The sequence below is a fragment of the Hylobates moloch genome, unplaced genomic scaffold (genome assembly GCF_009828535.3).
Source record: "Hylobates moloch isolate HMO894 unplaced genomic scaffold, HMol_V3 SCAFFOLD_10, whole genome shotgun sequence".
Lineage (NCBI taxonomy): Eukaryota > Metazoa > Chordata > Mammalia > Primates > Hylobatidae > Hylobates > Hylobates moloch.
The window spans coordinates 26,853,953-26,872,249 of record NW_026652285.1 but is presented as its reverse complement, the minus strand read 5'-3'; the positions used below and the strand labels follow the sequence as shown (position 1 = coordinate 26,872,249).

The window sequence follows — 18,297 nt, the reverse complement described above, 5'->3', positions numbered from 1 at the left end:
TCTCTCTCATTTTCTTTGCCTAGGTCCTCATTCCACTGGGGGGTCGTGGCCTTCCATCAGTAGAAGCCGGATGTTCTGACCCACAGACTCTCCAACTCCCCAGCGCTTCTCGCCAACTAGGTCCCTCTGAACATGAAGGGCTCTCTCATCCTGTCACTAAAAAGATTAGCTGTCCCGAAACACGGAAAAAGCCACCCCTCTTCTTTGCAGGATTCCTCCCTTGGGCTTCCCCAAACCCTCTTAGTGTGACGTGACCCCACCCCTAGGTAACCGCAGCTGCTTCCTTACCAGCTTCCCGCCCCCGGGGGGCGCCTGCCGCAGGCCAATGCAAGGATGGTCCGCGGCCAGCTCTGCCGCTATCCCTGTGGGGTGAATCTAACATGGCGGATAAAGACAGTAACTAGTCCCCTGTTTCTCCGAGTTTTCGCCAAGATGACTGGCTCTTACCACTTGTCCCTCAAAACGACCACCCCATTGATTGGTGGAGATTGCGTCGACGGGGCGGGGCAGAAGCAACCTGAACCCGAACAACAATAACAAACATTGAGGCTGAGGGGCGGAACTACCAGTGCGCAGATGTGGGCCAGAGCGGCTTTCCCCTTCCCCAGGCAAATTCGGCGCCCACTGGGTCCCCGCAGGCCACTGACCTTAGAAGACTACTTGCCCGAGACTCATGGGGCTGGATGGAAATTGTAGTCTTCCTAGGAGTTGTAGGTATCTTTTCTTGGCCTAGTCTCTGCTCTCAACATACGAAAACATAACAACACTCCAATCCATAACTGTTGACATGTATAAGCCCGCGGAGGTCTCCAATCTATCCACTGGATTTCCGTAAGAATTGTGCCCGCTTTGGTATTGGATGTTCCTCTCCATAAGACTACAGTTTCCAAGGAACAGTGTGGCCAAGGCCTTTCGTTCCGCAACAATGCATGTTGGAAATAATAGTTCTTTCCCTCCACCTCCGAACAATCCTTTTATTTACCTAAACTGGAGACCTCCATTAGGGCGGAAAGAGTGGGGGAATGGGACCTCTTCTTAAGACTGCTTTGGACACTATCTTACGCTGATATTCAGGCTTCAGGTGGCGATTCTGACCTTTGTACAGCAATTACTGTGACGTAATAAGCCGCAACTGGAAGCGTAGAGGCAAGAGGGCGGGCGCTTTATGGCAAACTCAGGTAGAATTCTTCCTTTTCCGTCTCTTTCTTTTTATGTCACCAGGGGAGGACTGGGTGGCCAATCCAGAGACCCGAGAGACGCTAGGCTCTTTCTGTCCCGCCCTTCCTCTGACTGTGTCTTGATTTCCTATTCTGAGAGGCTATTGCTCAGCGGTTTCCGTGGCAACAGTAAAGCGTGGGAATTACAGATAAATTAAAACTGTGGAACCCCCTTTCCTCGGCTGCCGCCAAGGTGCTCGGTCCTTCCGAGGAAGCTAAGGCCGCGCTGGGGTGAGATCCTCACTTCATCCGGCGAGTAGCACCGCGTCCGGCAGCCCCAGCCCCACACTCGCCCGCGCGATGGCCTCCGTCTCCCAGCTTGCCTGCATCTACTCTGCCCTCATTCTGCACTACTATGAGGTGAACTTCACAGAGGATAATATCAATGCCCTTATTAAAGCAGCCAGTGTAAATATTGAACCTTTTTGGCCTGGCTTGTTTGCAAAGGTCCTGGCCAACGTCAACATTGGGAGCCACATCTGCAATGTAGGGGAAAAAAAAACAAAAACCGTGACTGCGCGGCGTGAGCTCGCTGAGACTTTCTGGACGGGGGACAGGCCGTTGGGTTTCTCAGATAACTGAGCCCCTGGGCTCGGGAGGCCTGCACCCTCTGCTCTGGGTAGAGGTAGAAGAGCCCCGGGAAAGGGACAGGGGCCCAAGGGATGCTCCGGGGGAGGGGCGGGGGAAAGTGAATTTCCGAAGCAGGCAGATGGGTATTGTTTAGGCGAGGGGCGGGGGGCGGAACCTGAGAGGCATAAGGCGTTGTGAACCCCCCGGGGAAGGGGACAGTTTGTAGGTCGCGAGGGAAGCACTAAGGATCAGGTAGGGGGCACGGTGTGTCCGAGGAGGAATCCTCCTGATAGGAACTGGGATGTGCCTTGAAGGAGACACCATGTGTATAAGAACATCGGCTGGTCGCCGGGGATGGTGGCTTAAGCCTGTAATCCCAGCACTTTGGGAGGCTAGGGCGGACGGATCACGAGGTCAGGAGTTCCAGACCAGCCTGACCATCATGGTGAAACCCCGTCTCTACTAAAAATACAAAAATTAGCCGGGCGTGGTGGCGTGCGCCAGCTACTCAGGAGCTGAGGCAGGAGAATCGCTTGAACCCAGGAGGCGGAGGTTGCAGTGAGCCGAGATCGCGCCATTGCACTCCAGCCTGGGTGACAGAGCGACACTCCGTCTCAAAAACAAAGAAACAAACACTGGCTGGTATATATGAGAGGATGGGCCCTTGCGGAAGAAGTGCCAGGAATATGCCTGGGAAGGGGAGGAGACAGGATTTTATGAGAGGGAGAACTTAAGAACTGGATCCATTTGCGCTATTGAGAAAGCGCAAGAGGGAAGTAGAGGAGTGTCAGTAGTAACAGATGCTGCGGGCAGGGATGTGCTTGAGGGGGATCCTGAGATGAGAGCAGGTCACTGGGAAAGGTTAGGGGCGGGGAGGCGTTGATTGGTGTTGATTTGGTCGTTGTTGATTTTGGTTTTATGCAAGAGAAAGAAAATAGCCAGAAGCATGGAAGAAAGCTCACCACTTACCCGGTCAGTCGCTCCCCTGTAGCTCTCTCTTTCTTGGAGAAAGGAAAAGACACAAAGGGTTGGAAGCAATATGTGAAAAAATACAGAATTTTTGTTGTCTAATTACAAAAAGCAACTTCTAGAACCTTTAAAAATAAAGGATTTTGTATTATTCTAAAACCTTCCAAATCTTAAATTTACCTTATTTTATTTTATTTATTTTTGAGGCAGAGTTTCACTCTTGTTGCCCAGGCTGGAGTGTAATGGCATGATTTGGGCTCACCGCAACCTCTGACTCGTGGGTTCAAGTGATTCTCCTGCCTCAGCTCCTGAGTAGCTGGGATTACAGGCATGCACCACCACGCCTGGCTCATTTTGTTGTATTTTTAGTAGAAACGAGGTTTCTCCGTATTGATCAGGCTGGTCTTGAACTCCCGACCTCAGGTCATCCGCTCGCCTCGGCCTCCTGAAGTGCCGTGATTACAGGCGTGAGCCACCACACCCAGCCCAATTTATTTTAAAATGATAAAATGAAGTTGTCATTTTTATAAACCTTTTTAAAAGATATGTTTTTCTAATGTGTTAAAGTTCATTGGAACAGAAAGAGATAGATTTATCTGCTGTTCGCGTTGAAGAAGTACAAAATGTCCTTAATACTATGCAGAAAATCTTAGAGTGTCCAATCTGGTAAGTCACCAGAAGAGGGTATTAATTTGGGATTCCTAAATGATTATCTCCTATGCAAATGAACAGAATTGACCTTACATAGTAGGGAGGAAAAGACATGTCTAGTAAGATTAGGCTATTGTAATTGCTGATTTTCTTAACCGAAGAACTTTAAAAATATAGAAAATGACTCCTTGTTCTCCATCCACTCTGCCTCTCCCACTCCTCTCCTCTTCAACACAAATCCTGTGGTCCCTGAAAGACAGGGACCCTGTCTTGATTGGTTCTGCACTGGGGCAGGAATCTAGTTTAGATTAACTGGCATTTTGGTTTTCTTCTAGCTCTAAAACTAGCTCCATCACTTGAAATGGCAAAATAAATCATGAATGAGGCCGGGGGCGGTGGCTCACACCTGTAATCCCAGCACTTTGGGGGGCCGAGGCAGGCGGATCACGAGGTCAGGAGATCGAGATCATCCTGGCTAACATGGTATAAGGGAGGAGACCACCCCTCATATTGTCTTATGCCCAATTTCTGCCTCCAAAGAAAGAAAAAGTAAAAACTAAAAGGCAGAGATGGGCCGGGCGCGGTGGCTCACGCTTGTAATCCCAGCACTTTGGGAGGCCGAGGCGGGCGGATCACGAGGTCAGGAGATCGAGACCACGGTGAAACCCCGTCTCTACCAAAAATACAAAAAATTAGCCGGGCGTGTTGGCGGGCGCCTGTAGTCCCAGCTACTCGGAGAGGCTGAGGCAGGAGAATGGCGTGAACCCGGGAGGCGGAGGTTGCAGTGAGCCGAGATCGCGCCACTGCACTCCAGCCTGGGCGACAGAGCAAGACTCCGTCTCAAAAAAAAAAAAAAAAAAAAAAGGCAGAGATGAAATCCACAAGCAGACACCCCGGGTGCCACACCCTGGGCCTGGTAGTTAAAAATCAACCCCTGACGTAATTGGTATGTTATCTATAGATTACAGATATTGTATAGAAAAGCACTGTGCAAATCCCTTTCCTGTTTTATTCCGATCTAATTACTGGTGCATGCAGCCCCCAGTCACGTACCCCCTGCTTCCTCAATCGATCACGACCCTCTCAGGCGCACCCCCTTGGAGTTGTGAGCCCTTAAAAGGAACAGGAATTGCTCACTCGGGGAGCTCGGCTCTTGAGACCGGAGTCTTGCCGACGCCCCTGGCCTAATAAACCCCTTACTTCTTTAACTCGGTGTCTGAGGAGTTTTGTCTGCAGCTCCATTTCTTGGTTCCCTGACCGGGAAGCGAGGTGAATGGCAGATGGTCAAGGGAGCTCCTTAGGCAGCTTAAGCCTGCCCTGTGGAACATCCCTGCAGGGGACTCCAACCAGCCCGAGCAACACGGATCCTGAGAGCTCTCCCGGTTAGGCATTCGCCCCATTGGGACGCCTCGCCAAAGCAGTGTGTGGCAGGTCCCCACGGAGGATCAACGCAGTGGCTGAACACTGGGAAGGAACGGGCACTTGGAGTCTGGACATCTAAAACTTGGTAAGACTAGTCTTTGAAACTTGCCCACTCCATTTGAGTGGAAGCATGGCCTGATCACCCATGGCGTGCCTTTATCGGCACTTTGGTTTTGGTTTTGGTTTTGACTTGAATTGCTTGACAGGACCAGTCTTGGGAACTTGCCCACTCCATTTGAGTGGAAGCGTGGCCTGATCACTCATGGCATGCCGTTATCGGCACTTTGGTTTTGGTTTGACTTGCTTGACAGGATTGGTCTTGGGAACTTGCCTACTCCATTTGAGTGGAAGCGTGGCCTGATCACCCATGGTGTGCCTGTACTGGCACTTTGGTTTTTGTTTTTGACTTGACTTGGATTGGTTGATACTTTGGTTTTGGTTTTGATCTGGCTTGGATTTCTGGATACTCTGATTTTGGTTTTGATTTTGGTTTGGTGCAAACTGCAAAACTGTGTGTGTGCCCTTTTTACCCGTTCTTTGTTTTGTGGTGTGTGTGTGTGGTGTTAGCGTGGTGTTTTGTCTTGAAGAAGCATAGGTCAGGCACAAATAAGCCCACCCCACTAGGAACTATGTTGACAAATTTCAAAAAAGAATCTAAGGGAGACTATGGAGTGCTATGACACCAGGAAAACTTAAAACTTTGTGTAAGATAGACTGGCCAGCATTAGAGGTATGTTGGCCATTAGAAGGAAGCCTGGACAGGTCCCTTGTTTCAAAGGTATGGCACAAGGTAACCTATAAGCCAAGGAACGCAGACCAGTTCCCTTACATAGACACTTGATTAGAGCTGGTTTTAGACCCCCTGCCCCCAATACATAGTGGTTGAGAGAACAGCAATGTAAGTGGCTGGCAGAGGCAAGGAAAGACCAGCAGAGAGAGAGAAAGGAAAGAGACAGAGAGTCAAGGATAGAGAGAGAAAGAGAGAGGCAGAGAGAGAGAAAGGAAAGAGACAGAGAGTCAAGGATAGAGAGAGAAAGAGAGAGGCAGAGAGAGAGAGAGGAAGAGACAGAGGCAAAAGGAAAGTCAAAGAGAGAGACAAAGTCAAAGAGAGAGAGAGAGATACACAAAGTTAAGGAAAAAAAAGCCATCTATACCAATTCTAATTTAGACAAAACAAGGTCTTATTAATAGCAAAGGATAATTAAAATCTCAAACTTACAAGGTTTTCTTTTTTTATTATTATTATACTTTAAGTTTTAGGGTACATGTGTACAACGTACATTTTTAAAAAATTTTTTTTAAAGGTTTTCAACTAAAGTTTGCTCAAAGTTAATAGTGTAACATGTATTATAGTAACTTCTATTCTTGTGGCCTTAGACAGTCTAGTCCACAGACATAAAAAAGGTTCGCTTTGGAAAAGAATGTTTATCATCTTCGGAAAAAAAAGGGGGGTGGAATTTATATAAAAAGAGTATTATATGGTAAATTCTTGTCCTGAAACAAATTAACTGGTTGTCTAAAGAAATAAATATTTGTAATAAGTCAGAAAGTTGAGGTATATCGAAGAATTGTCTGCGAAAGTCACGAAAGAGAAAAATGTTATAAAAAATTTTATGCAAAAAATGTTGTATAATTTAAAAGTAACTAGGCCTCCTGAATGTAAAACTATTGAAAAAAAAAGTTTATATACAATGTGTATAAGAAAAGTAAAATATACCCTTGGTAAAAGAATTGAAAGGAGGCATAAGAATGTACATTTTCACCTACATTAAAAAGTTAAAAAACATTATTGTTTTGAAGATTTAAGCAAGTTTCAAAACGTTAATTGTAAAGAAAACTCTGTGTGTAGGCCGGGCACGGTGGCTCACGCTTGTAATCCCAGCACTTTGGGAGGCCGAGGTGGACGGATCACGAGGTCAGGAGATCGAGACCACAGTGAAACCCCGTCTCTACTAAAAATACAAAAAAATTAGCTAGGCGTGGTGGCGGGCGCCTGTAGTCCCAGCTACTCGGAGAGGCTGAGGCAGGCGAATGGCGTGAAACCGAGAGGCGGAGCTTGCAGTGAGCCGAGATTGCGCCACTGCACTCCAGCCTGGGCGACAGAGCGAGACTCCGTCTCAAAAAGAATTAAAAAATAAAAATAAAAAAATAAAGTCACATTTGGTCCCAGTAATAATATCCACATTGGTACAAGTCATCTCAGGTTGTGAAGCATTTTCCCAAGTTGCATTTAATTTTATTCTTGCAATAGCCCAAGGAGACTGGCAGGGTGAATGACAGAGAAGGAAACTGAGGTTCAGGTAGAGTGGTTAGCCCAAGGTGGCTCTGCTTATATACACAACTGGTAGTAGAAACCCAGCCTCCTGACTTAGTTCAGTGTTTTTCTTTTCACTGCCCTGTGCTACGTCAGAAACACCATGATTACAAGAGTAGTATTACTAAATCCTTCACAATAAGGTTACTGTCCCCAAGCTTTTCTTGTGATCCTTTTCTTTTTTTTTCTTTTCTTTCTTGGGGATAGAGTCTCACTCTATAACCCAGGCTGGAGTACAGTGGCACAATCTCAGCTCACTGCAACCTCCGCCTCCTGGGTTCAAGCAATTCTCCTGCCTCAGCCTCCCGAGTAGCCAGGACTACAGGTGTATGCCACCACGCCTGGTTAATTTTTGTAGTTTTAGCAGAGGCGGGGTGTCCCCATATTGGCTAGGCTGGTCTCAAACTCCAGACCTCAGGTGATCCACCTGCCTCGGACTCCCAAAGTGCTGGGATTACAGCATGAGCCACCACACCTGGCTCTTGTGATCCTTTTCTAAAAAGTTAAATATTTAATGAAAAGAACCACATTCTTGTTGCACTACCAGGTTACTTGTTCTTTGATGTCCTGCCTGGACTTTACCCAAAAAATCCGTTTCAAAAGTTCACATTTAGGGCTAAGTGTAGTGGCTCATACCTGTAATCCCAGCTGAGGCAGGTGGATCACTTGAGGTCAGGACTTCAAGACCAGCCTGGGCAACATGGTGCAACCCCTTCCCTACCAAAAATACAAAAAAATTAGCCAGGCGTGGCAGCATGCACCTGTAGTCCCAGCTACTTGGAAGGCTGAGGCACAAGAATCACTTCAATCCGAGAGGCAGAGGTTGCAGTGAGCCAAGACCGCACCACTGCACTCCAGCCTGAGCAGCAGTGTGAGTGAGACTCCATCTCCCCCCCAAAAAAGTTTCACTGGGTATAGTAGCTCTCACCTGTAATCCAAGCACTTTGGGAAGCTGAAGCAGGAAGATTGCTTGAGGCCAGGCGTTCAAGACCAGCGTGGGCAACGTAGTGAGAGCCTGTCTCTACAAAAATTAATTAACATTAAAAATTTAAAAGATGGCTAGGCATAGTGGCTCACTCCTGTAATCCCAGTACTTTGGGAGGCCGAGGCATGGTGGTGCATGCCTTTAGTCCCAGCTACTCGGGAGGCTGAGGCAGGAGAATCACTTGAACCCAGGAGGCGGAGGTTACAGAGAACTGAGATTGTGCCACTGCACTCCAGCCTGGGCGACAGAGTGAGACTCTGTCTCAAAAAAGAAAATTAAAAAGACCAGAATAAAGCTAAAGATTTAAAATAGCCTGCAGGTTCCTACCAGAAGTTACCAGCTACCTCTCTGATGGTCTTTCCCTACAATATCCCCCTGGATTATTACATTTTAGCACCATGACCTATCCGATGTCCTGCATACACAGGAATGGTCCTGCTCAGGATTTGCCTTCTCTGCTCCCTCTTTCCTGGAATGCTCTTCCCCTAGTTGTTGCATAGTGTGTTTCTTTACATTATTAAGCTGTCCTCTAGTCTCACCTCAGTGAAACCTTTCCTGACTCCCCCTATGTACATCTACCCCCTATACATATTACACTACCTGTTTCCCCTTACCCTGCTTATTTTTTCTCTTTAATACACTTATTCCCATGTATTCTTTAATTCTGCATCAACTATCTACCACACTAGAATGTGAGTGCAGGCTTTATTTTGTAAGCTGCTATATTTCTATCTCCTAGAATAGTACTTGAATATAGTAGTAGATACTTAATAAACACTTGTTATATTAGTATAATAAATGAATTACTCTCAGGAATGCCTTGTTTTGTGGATAGACAGGTACGGATGGGAACTGGGGAGATGTATTTTCTAAAGTTTTTATTTTTTTAAGCTTATTATTATTATTATTTTGAGACAGAGTCTAGCTCTGTCACCCAAGCTGGAGTGCAGTGGCACGATTTTGGCTCACTGCAACCTGCGCCTCCCAGGTTCAAGCAATTCTCCTGCCTCAGCCTCCTGAGTAGCTGGGATTACAGGTGCCTGCCACCATGCCCAGTTAGTTTTTGTATTTTTAGTAGAGATGGGGTTTCACCATGTTCGCCAGGCTAGTCTCAAAATCCTGACCTCATGATCTGCTGGCCTTGGCCTCCTGAAGTGCTGGGATTACATGCATGAGCCCCCGTGCCTGGCCTTATTTTCTTTTTATTGAGACAGAGTCTTCCTCTGTCACCTAGGCTGGAGTGCAGTGGTATGATCTTGGCTCACTCCGCAACCTCCACCTCCAGGGTTCAAGTGATCCTTCTGCCTTAGCCTCCCAAATAGCTGGCACTACATGCATGGGCCACCACGCCTGGCTAGTTTTTGTATTTTTAGTAGAGACGGGGTTTCCCTGTGTTGTCCAGGATGATCTGGAACTCCTGAGCTCAGGTGATCCACCCACCTCAACCTCCCAAAGTGCTAGGATTACAAGCATGAGGCACCATGCCCAGCCTTAAGCTTATTATTTTCTAAATTTCCTTTAGTGAGTACTTATTACACTGTTTTTATAAAGTAATCACAAACCAAACATCATGCCTCTTCTGAAGTGATCTAATAAGAGTACACAGTACCATCTGTAAAGTGTTCTTGCCAAAAGGTTAAACCTGAATTTGATTAAGCCTATAAGTCTAATTTACAGGAAATAAGGTTAGAGGATTAGCAGGATTGATAAGGAATCAGAGAGACTGATGGGATTGAGGAGGATCTTTATTATTTAGGTGCACTGGCCCAGGTGGATTAACATCCAAAGGACTGAGCCCTGAACAAAGAGTTAAGTTACCTTTTAAGCATTTCGTGGGGCGGGGGGAGATCTGTGCAGGGGGAAGCCTATTACAGAAGTGAGAAACAAAGACAGTTATTCAATTAATTGAGACATATATTACATCTTTTTTACTTTTCAAGGAAAAACATTTTTTACGACTTGAGTTTATCTGTCTAGTGACCCTGCAGCTGCACAGCTAGGGAAACAGGGTCTTCACAATGCCTGGGAAAGGAGGAGAGATAAGGCTCACTAGCCACAGAAAAACAGGCAGTTAATTTTTTTTTTTTTTTTTTGAGACGGAGTCTCGCTCTGTCGCCCAGGCTGGAGTGCAGTGGCGCAATCTCGGCTCACTGCAAGCTCCACCTCCCGGGTTCACGCCATTCTCCTGCCTCAGCCTCTCCGAGTAGCTGGGACTACAGGTGCCCGCCACCACGCCCGGCTAATTTTTTTTTGTATTTTTAGTAGAGATGGGGTTTCACTGTGGTCTCGATCTCCTGACCTCGTGATCCGCCCGCCTCGGCCTCCCAAAGTGCTGGGATTACAAGCATGAGCCACCGCGCCCGGTGGCAGTTAATTTTTAAAGAACTTCAGCTCCTTCTTTTTCTCAGGGGGAATTGGGTTTTCTTACATACAACTGAGTTTCTGCTTACACATTCTTTAATTTCTTTTAATTCCTGTTCCAGAGGAACATGTTAAACCTCACCATGGGGTTATACAATCAGCAAAATCCAAAATGCAGGAAACTCTACAGGTCAAGTGACCTGTCCAGCAGTTCCAGTCTCCTCAATCCAGAAGTAATCCTTCCCTTCGCTCTTAACCAGTGGAGTTCTCCATTTATTTATTTATTTTTATTATTATTATTTTTGAGACAGAGTCTCACTCTGTTGCCCGGGCTGGAGGGCAGTGGCAAGATCTCGGCTCACTGCAACGTCCACCTCCTAGGTTCAAGGGATTCTCCTTCCTCAGCCTCTCGAGTTGCTGGGATTATAGGTGCCCACTGCTATGCCTAGCTTATTTTTTGTATTTTTTTTTTTTTGAGATGGAGTCTCGCTCTGTCACCCAGGCTAGAGTGCTGGAGTACAGTGGCATGATCTCAGCTCACTGCAAGCTCCACCTCCCGGGTTCACGCCATTGTCCTACCTCAGCCTCCCGAGTAGCTGGGACTACAGGCACCCGCCACTATGCCCAGTTAATTTTTTTTTTTTTTTTTTTTTTTTTTTGAGATGGAGTCTTGCTCTCTCACCCAGGCTGGAGTGCAGTGGCGAGATCTCGGCTCCCTGCAAGCTCCGCCTCCCGGATTCACACCATTCTTCTGCCTCAGCCTCTCCGAGTAGCTGGGACTACAGGCGCCCACCACCATGCCCGGCTAATTTTTTTGTACTTTTAGTAGAGACGGGGTTTCACCGTAGTCTCGATCTCCTCACCTCGTGATCTGCCTGGCTCGGCCTCCCAAAGTGCTGGGATTACAAGAGTAAGCCACCGTGCCCAGCCGCCCAGTTAATTTTTTGTATTTTTTAGTAGAGACGGGAGTTTCACTGTGTTAGCCAGGATGGTCTCGATCTCCTGACCTTGTGATCTGCCCACCTTGGCCTCCCAGAGTGCTGGGATTACAGGTGTGAGCCATCGCACCTGGCCAATTTTTTGTATTTTTAATAGAGACAGGATTTCACCATGTTGGCCAGGCTGGTCTCCAACTCCTGACCTCGTGATCCACCCACTCAGCCTCCCAAAGTGCTGAGATGACAGGTGTGAGCCACTGCGCCCGGCCTGGAGTTCTCCTTTTATACATTAACAAATTTCTCGGCCAGGCGTGGTAGCTTATGTCTGTAATCCCAGCACTTCGGGAAGCCGAGGCGGGCAGATGACAAGGTCCGGAGATCAAGACCATCCTGGCTAACACGGTGAAACCCCGTCTCTACTAAAAATAGAAAAACTTAGGTGGGCGTAGTGGGGGCACCTGTAGTCCCAGCTACTCGGGAGGCTGAGGCAGGAGAATGGCATGAACCCAGGAGGTGGAGCTTGCAGTGAGCCGAGATCACGCCACTGCACTCCAGCCTGGGCGACAGAGGGAGACTCCGTCTCAAAAAAAAAAAAAAAAAAAAAAATTTCTCTTGAGTCTCTACTACATCTTGCTAGATGTGTTGGAAAAGGATGAATAAATGCAGTTCTACCCTCCACTTGTAGGTGGAGTGGAAGTGTAAACAAGCAATTTCAACACAGTGGGAGAGGTGCTAAAGAGAGAACTGCGTGGTCACTGGGGCCGTGCACATAACCAAAAATAGAGACATATACAAGGCTCAGTGGTGGCTCAGTAGAGCAAAGCCAGGCAAAAGATGACACAGCTGTAAAGAAACCAAAATTCACCATCGACATATTTTGAAAGTATGTGGTGGTGCTGATTTCAAATCTTGGCTCCATCACGCACTATGTGGCCTTGGGAAAATTACATAACCTCTAAGCACCAGTTTCTACCTGGGGAGAATATTACCTACTCCAGAGTGTTATTTATGATGATATTTAAAGGAAATAATGCATGTAAAGTGCTTAGCACTGTCTCTGGCACGTAATGGTACTTCCAAATTACTACAGAAAAAAATGTAATTTTTATTTTTTAAGAGACAGGGTATTGCTCTGTCACCCAGGCTGAGGTACAGTGGTGCAACCATAGCTCATTGCAACCTTGAACAGTTAGGCTGAAGTGATCTTCCCTCCTCAGCCTCCCAAGTAGCTGGAACGACAGGGGCGTGCCACCATGTGTGGCTAAGTTTTTTTAAACATTTTTTTGTAGAGACAGGGTCTCCCTATGTTGACCAGACTAGTTTCGAACTATTGGCCTCAAGCAATCCTTCTGCCTTGGCCTCCCAAAATGCTGGGATTACAGGCATGAGCCACTGCATCTAGCCTGAAGTAAATCTTACATATAGGGAAAAAAAACTTTTAGCACAAAGATGTATTTATAATAGGAACATTTCTGGAACACTCTGAAAATCCTCCTCTGGGTTTTTTTTTTTTTTTTTTTTTTTGAGACAGAGTCCCAGAGCTGGGACTATAGGCATGTGCCACTACCTGTGGCTCATTTTTGTATTTTTAGTAGAGATGGGGTCTTGTTATGTTGGCCAGGCTGATCTCAAACACCTGACCTCAAGTGATTCATCTGCCTTGGCCTCCCAAAAATGCAGGGATTACAGGTGTGAGCCACTGCGCTTCATATAATATCCTTTTGATGGAGTGTTATGTAGCTGTTAAACTGTGACAATGTTTGACAGTCATAGATACAAAAAGCACTAGATAAAATTTGAATCTGATGTGATCTTGGCTACGTAAATAGATACATAAAGTCCATGGGCCTCTCCAGCCTGTGATTTTAAATGAGGTCACATTAGACTTATACCCAAATTTCACTGTCCCATTGCCCCCACCAGCTCTTACAGACCTCTGCGAAGGCCCTGAGGGCCCTAGGGAATAAAGCATATGCCCCACCCACCCAAGTATTCATAAACTGTCTGTGTTTGATGGGCACAGCCACCCTTTGCCAAGCCTTCACTCTTGCCATACCTCATAAAGGACACCTTCCTGTCGGGTTGACCAAACTACCTGGTTTGCCTGGAACTGAGAGGTTTCCTGGGATTTAGGACTTTTAGTACTAAAACTGGGAGACTCTTTGGCAAACTAGGAGAACTTGGTCACCCTGACTCACTGTGCAAAGCTGCGCATTTTTTTTTGAACTTCCAAGCTGCAAAATTTTTAGATCCCCAAATGGAGTTTTTTTTTCTTAGCTAGAGCTCAGCTTAATTCTTCCCAAAACAGGGACTGGTGGACCTCCCAGAGGACTGGGTGAGGTGAATATTCATGTTTGAATTCAGGGGACTTTTATCCCTGGTACCAGGGAAGTAAATAAAAAACAACAATCAAAAGGTTGCTTGAGAAACAGCTGATTAGAGGATGGGTCTAGACAAGAGATGCTGGTTTGGGAAACATGAGCACATTGGCTGGCAAATATCAAGAGACTGACTAGACTGGATGGTCCAGGACACCTGTAAACAGGAGAGAAGCCTGAGAATAATGACATTTGAGCCAATCTGTAGAGGTGAGTCCATAAAAGAAACTGAGGCTGGGCCTAGTGGCTCACACCTGTAATCCCAGCACTTTGACAGGCCGAGGCAGGCACATCACCTGAGGCCAGGAGTTCGAGACCAGCCTGGTCAACATGATGAAACCCTGTCTGTACTAAAAATACAACATTTAGCCAGGTGTAGTAGTGAGAGCCCGTAGTCCCAGCTACTCAGGAAGCTAAGGTGGGAGGATTGCTTGAGCCTAGGAGGTTCAGGCTGCAGTGACCCATGATCACGCCACTACACTCTAGCCAGGGCAACAGAGCAAGACCCTGTCTCAAATAAATAAATAAATAAATACAAATTAAGTAAAAAGAAACTTGCCGGACATGGTGGCTCACACCTATAATCCCAGCACTTTGGGAGGCTGAGGCGGGTGGATCCCCTGAGGTCAGGAGTTCGAGACCTGCCCGGCCAAGATGGTGAAACCCCGTCTCTACTAAAAACACAAAAATTAGCTAGGCACGGTGTAATCCCAGCTACTCGGGAGGTTGAGGCAGGAGAATTGCTTGAACCTGGGAGGTGGAGGTTGCAGTGAGCCGAGATCACGCCACTGCACTCCAGCCTGGGCGACAGAGCAAGACTCCATCTCAAAAAAAAAGAAACTGAGGGTAGTGGCCAAAGAGAAAGGAAGAGAACTAGGATTTGAGGTTTGTAAGTTTTGGTGCATAGTTTCTGAAATTTGTCCATAGTTTCCAATTTGGCTATACCTTCACCCTAAAGCTAGTATTGATACTGATTGATCATGCTTCATATCATCAAGTAGATCACTCTTTCTTTCCTTCCAGCTTCTGAAATGTAGGTGATTCCATATGAGGTGCTCTTACTCTCTCTGCTTTCTCTTTTATAATAGTTTAGTCTGAGGCTGGGTGCAGTGGCTCATGCCTGTAATCCTAATACTTTGGGAGGCCAAGGTGGGCGGATGACTTGAGGTCAGGTGTTCGAGACCAGCCTGGCCAACATGGTGAAACCCTGTCTCTACTAAAAATACAAAAATTGGCCGGGTGCGGTGGCTCACGCCTGTAATCCCAGCACTTTGGGAGGCCAAGGTGCGCAGATCACGAGGTCCACCCGCTAACATGGTGAAAACCCATCTCTACTAAAAATACAAAAAAAAAAAAAAAAAAAAAAAACTAGCTGGGTGTGGTGGCGGGCGCCTGTAATCCCAGCTACTCAGGAGGCTGAGGCAGGAGAATGGCATGAACCCAGGAGGCAGAGGTTGCAGTGAGCCGAGATCGCACCACTGTACTCCAGCCTGGGAGACAGAGCAAGACTCTGTCTCGGGGGAAAAAAAAAAGTAAAAAAGTTAATTGGGTAGCGGGGGGATGTGTGTTGGTTATATTCAAATACTGCACCATTATATGTAAGGGCTTGAGCATCCACAGATTCTGGTATGTGGGGGCAGTATCCTAGAACCAGTCCCCCGCAAAATATCAAGGATGACTGAACTATAGAAGAACAAAGCACTGTTAAACAGCATACAATTCCTGTCTTCAAAAAAGTTATCTCATTAGGTAGATGAGACTTATAATGAATTAAAAGGAATGAATACAGATTTGGAGATAGTGGTTGTTGTGATGGATAATCTTAATTGCATTTTCTTCCAAAACAGATTCATTCTTATAGAAGAGCATCAGAGGAAGATAAAAAAGAATTCTCAATGTCAGGCCCCTGAGCCCAACCTAAGCCATCATAACCCTGTGACCTACACATATACATCCAGATGGCTTGAAGCAACTGAAGAACCATAAACATGAAATAGCCAGTTCCTGCCTTGACTGATGACATTCCACCATTGTGATTTGTTCCTGCTCCACCCTAACTGATCAATTGATCTTGTGACATTCCTTCTGGACAATGAGTCTCAGGAGCTCCTCACCAAGCACCTTGTTACCCCCACCCCTCCCCACAAGAGAAAACCCACTTTAACTGTAATTTTTCCACTACCTACCCAAATTCTATAAAACTGCCCCAACCCATCTCCTTTTGCTGACTCCAGGTGATTAAAACAAAGCCTGTTTGGTGGTCTCTTCTCACGGATGCGCATAACACTCAAGGTAAATATTAGTCTGGTGATTTTTTTTTTTTTGAGACGGAGTTTCCCTCTTGTTGCCAGGCTGGAGTACAATGGCGCGATCTCAGCTCACTGCAACCTCCGCCTCCCGGGTTCAAGCGATTCTCCTGCCTAAGCCTCCTGAGTAGCTGGGATTACAGGCATGCGCCACCACTAGTCTGGCAATTTTTAAATTAGAATTTTAGAATTAGAGGAGAGCTTAGAACTCTGCCCTCATTTTTCAGTGAGGAAACTGCCCAAGACAGGAAAAATAGGTACTTACCCTAATGCTTATCCTGGCTCCAGTGAAATTAGCTCCCCAGCCAATGCTGAAATGGATGGAACAAGGACACATCTGCTGTCCCCCAGCCCTTTCCGGAGCTGGGGAGGGATGGGAAGGGGAAAGGTTTTGGTGCCTGCTCCTGCTGATAGTGGGCATCAGGCCAGGCCAGGGGCCTTCTTAGAGGCTTTGGGGAAGGGGTAGGGAAGGCCACCAGGTGTTGGAGAGAGGGCACTCATCTCCTTCAAGGCTGATGGAAGGTAGGATATGTGAGTCCTTCCTCTAAAGTGGCAGGAAACACTAATTTCTCTTATTTATTTATTTATTTCATGGATCCTAAAACTGAGGAAACAGTACTTTCTCATCTTACTGGTTTTTGGGCCCCCACTCTATTCCTTTTATACAAACCTCACAGAATTTCAACTAGAAAGGCCAGGCGGGATGGCTCACACGTGTAATCCCAGCACTTTGGGAGGCCGAGGCGGGTGGATCACTTGAGGTTGGGAGTTTGAGACCAGCCTGACCAACATGGTGAAGCCCTGTCGCTACTGCCGGGCACGGTGGCTCACGCCTGTAATCCAAGCACTTTGGGAGGCCGAGGCGGGTAGATCACGAGGTCAGGAGATCGAGACCATCTGGCTAACACGGTGAAACCCCATCTTTACTAAAAATACAAAAAATTAGCTGGGCGTAGTGGTGGGCACCTGTAGTCCCAGCTACTAAGGAGGCCGAGGCAGGAGAATGGCGTGAACCTGGGAGGCGGAGCTTGCCATGAGCCGAGATCGTGCCACTGCACTCCAGCCTGGGCTGCAGAGCGAGACTCTGTCTCAAAAAAAAAAAAAAAAAAAAAAAAGAAACCCCGTTGCTACTAAAAATACAAAATTAGCCGGGCACGGTGGCACAGGCCTGTGATCTCAGCTACTTGGGAGGCTGAGGCAGGAGAATTGCTTGAACTCAGGAGGCAGAGGTTGTGGTGAGCCAAGATTGCGCCATTGCACTCTAGCCTGGGCAACAAGAGTGAAACTCCATCTTAAAAAAAAAAAAAAGCCATGAGGCTGCACGACAAGGAGTCTTTAGTGAGGATGAGATGTTCAACAGGGATGCGGGGTAAATGACCGGGCCCTCAAGGTTCCCATCTAAAATGAGGAGGGGGTGAGAAACTTAATTGCTCCTTTCAAGAGTCAAAACCTTGGCATTGTTATTCTTATCCCAGGGATGTTGAATCCCCAACAGAGAAGATCCCAACCGGAGAGTGGGCTGCCGAGAGGGGAAGAGAGTGAGGCCCTGCCCTGGGAGGAGAACACAGAGTGACCCTAGCCCACCTCAGGCCTCCTGTAAAATTACTTATTTTTCTTTTTTTTCTTTCTTTCATAATTGAGATTTTATTGGTTGAGGGTCAGTACTGACATTTCAATTTGTACAGAATTCTTAACGTAGGTAACAAAAATCAGCCAGGTTTCGTGGCTCATGCCTGTAATCCCACGACTTTGGGAGGCCGAGGTGGGCAGATCATGAGGTCAGGAGATCGAGACCATCCCGGCTAACACAGTGAAACCCTGTCTACTAAAAATACAAAAAATTAGCCGGGCATGGTGGAGGGTGCCCGTAGTCCCAGCTACTTGGGAGGCTAAGGTAGGAGAATGGCATGAACCTGGGAGGCAGAGCTTGCAGTAAGCCGAGATCGTGCCACTGCACTCCAGCTTTGGCCACAGAGTGAGACTACATCTCAAAAAAAAAAAAAAAAACAAAAAAAACCATAAGTAACAAAAATCTAAAAAGCCACGTACTGTAATCCTTTTTAAAAGGTATCCCAATGACTTTCCAGCTTAAAATTTGGAAACAAATTTTCCTTAAGAGACTATTAAGTACCAGTATCTTCACATGTTGATCAGCTGTTATGTATGGCCCACAGTTCACAACTGAA

The 18,297-nt window shown here is 46.8% G+C and overlaps 2 protein-coding genes across 10 annotated transcripts in view; both read right to left on the bottom strand.

The window, feature by feature from the left end:
- Positions 1 to 1,019, bottom strand: part of NBR1 (NBR1 autophagy cargo receptor) — a 43,003-nt gene extending 41,984 nt beyond the window's left edge. For 6 of the 9 annotated variants that reach the window (XR_009215391.1, XR_009215392.1, XM_058446009.1 and 3 more), the window contains exon 1: positions 648 to 1,019. The gene's annotated coding sequence lies outside the window, so the exon portion shown is untranslated. Of the gene's footprint in view, positions 1 to 288; positions 376 to 647 lie in introns of all 9 variants that reach the window. The other 3 variants (XM_058446006.1, XM_058446007.1, XM_032163768.2) reach the window with 3 other exon arrangements.
- LOC116474907 (next to BRCA1 gene 1 protein-like) overlaps positions 681 to 18,297 on the bottom strand; it is a 51,257-nt gene continuing 33,640 nt past the window's right edge. Inside the window, exons 6-8 of the mRNA XM_058446022.1 lie at positions 2,757 to 2,788; positions 1,639 to 1,696; positions 681 to 736 (exon numbers count right to left, since the gene is read on the bottom strand). Of these exons, the coding sequence (XP_058302005.1) occupies positions 702 to 736; positions 1,639 to 1,696; positions 2,757 to 2,788 (125 nt within the window). The 3' untranslated portion in view covers positions 681 to 701. The remainder of the gene's footprint in view (positions 737 to 1,638; positions 1,697 to 2,756; positions 2,789 to 18,297) is intronic.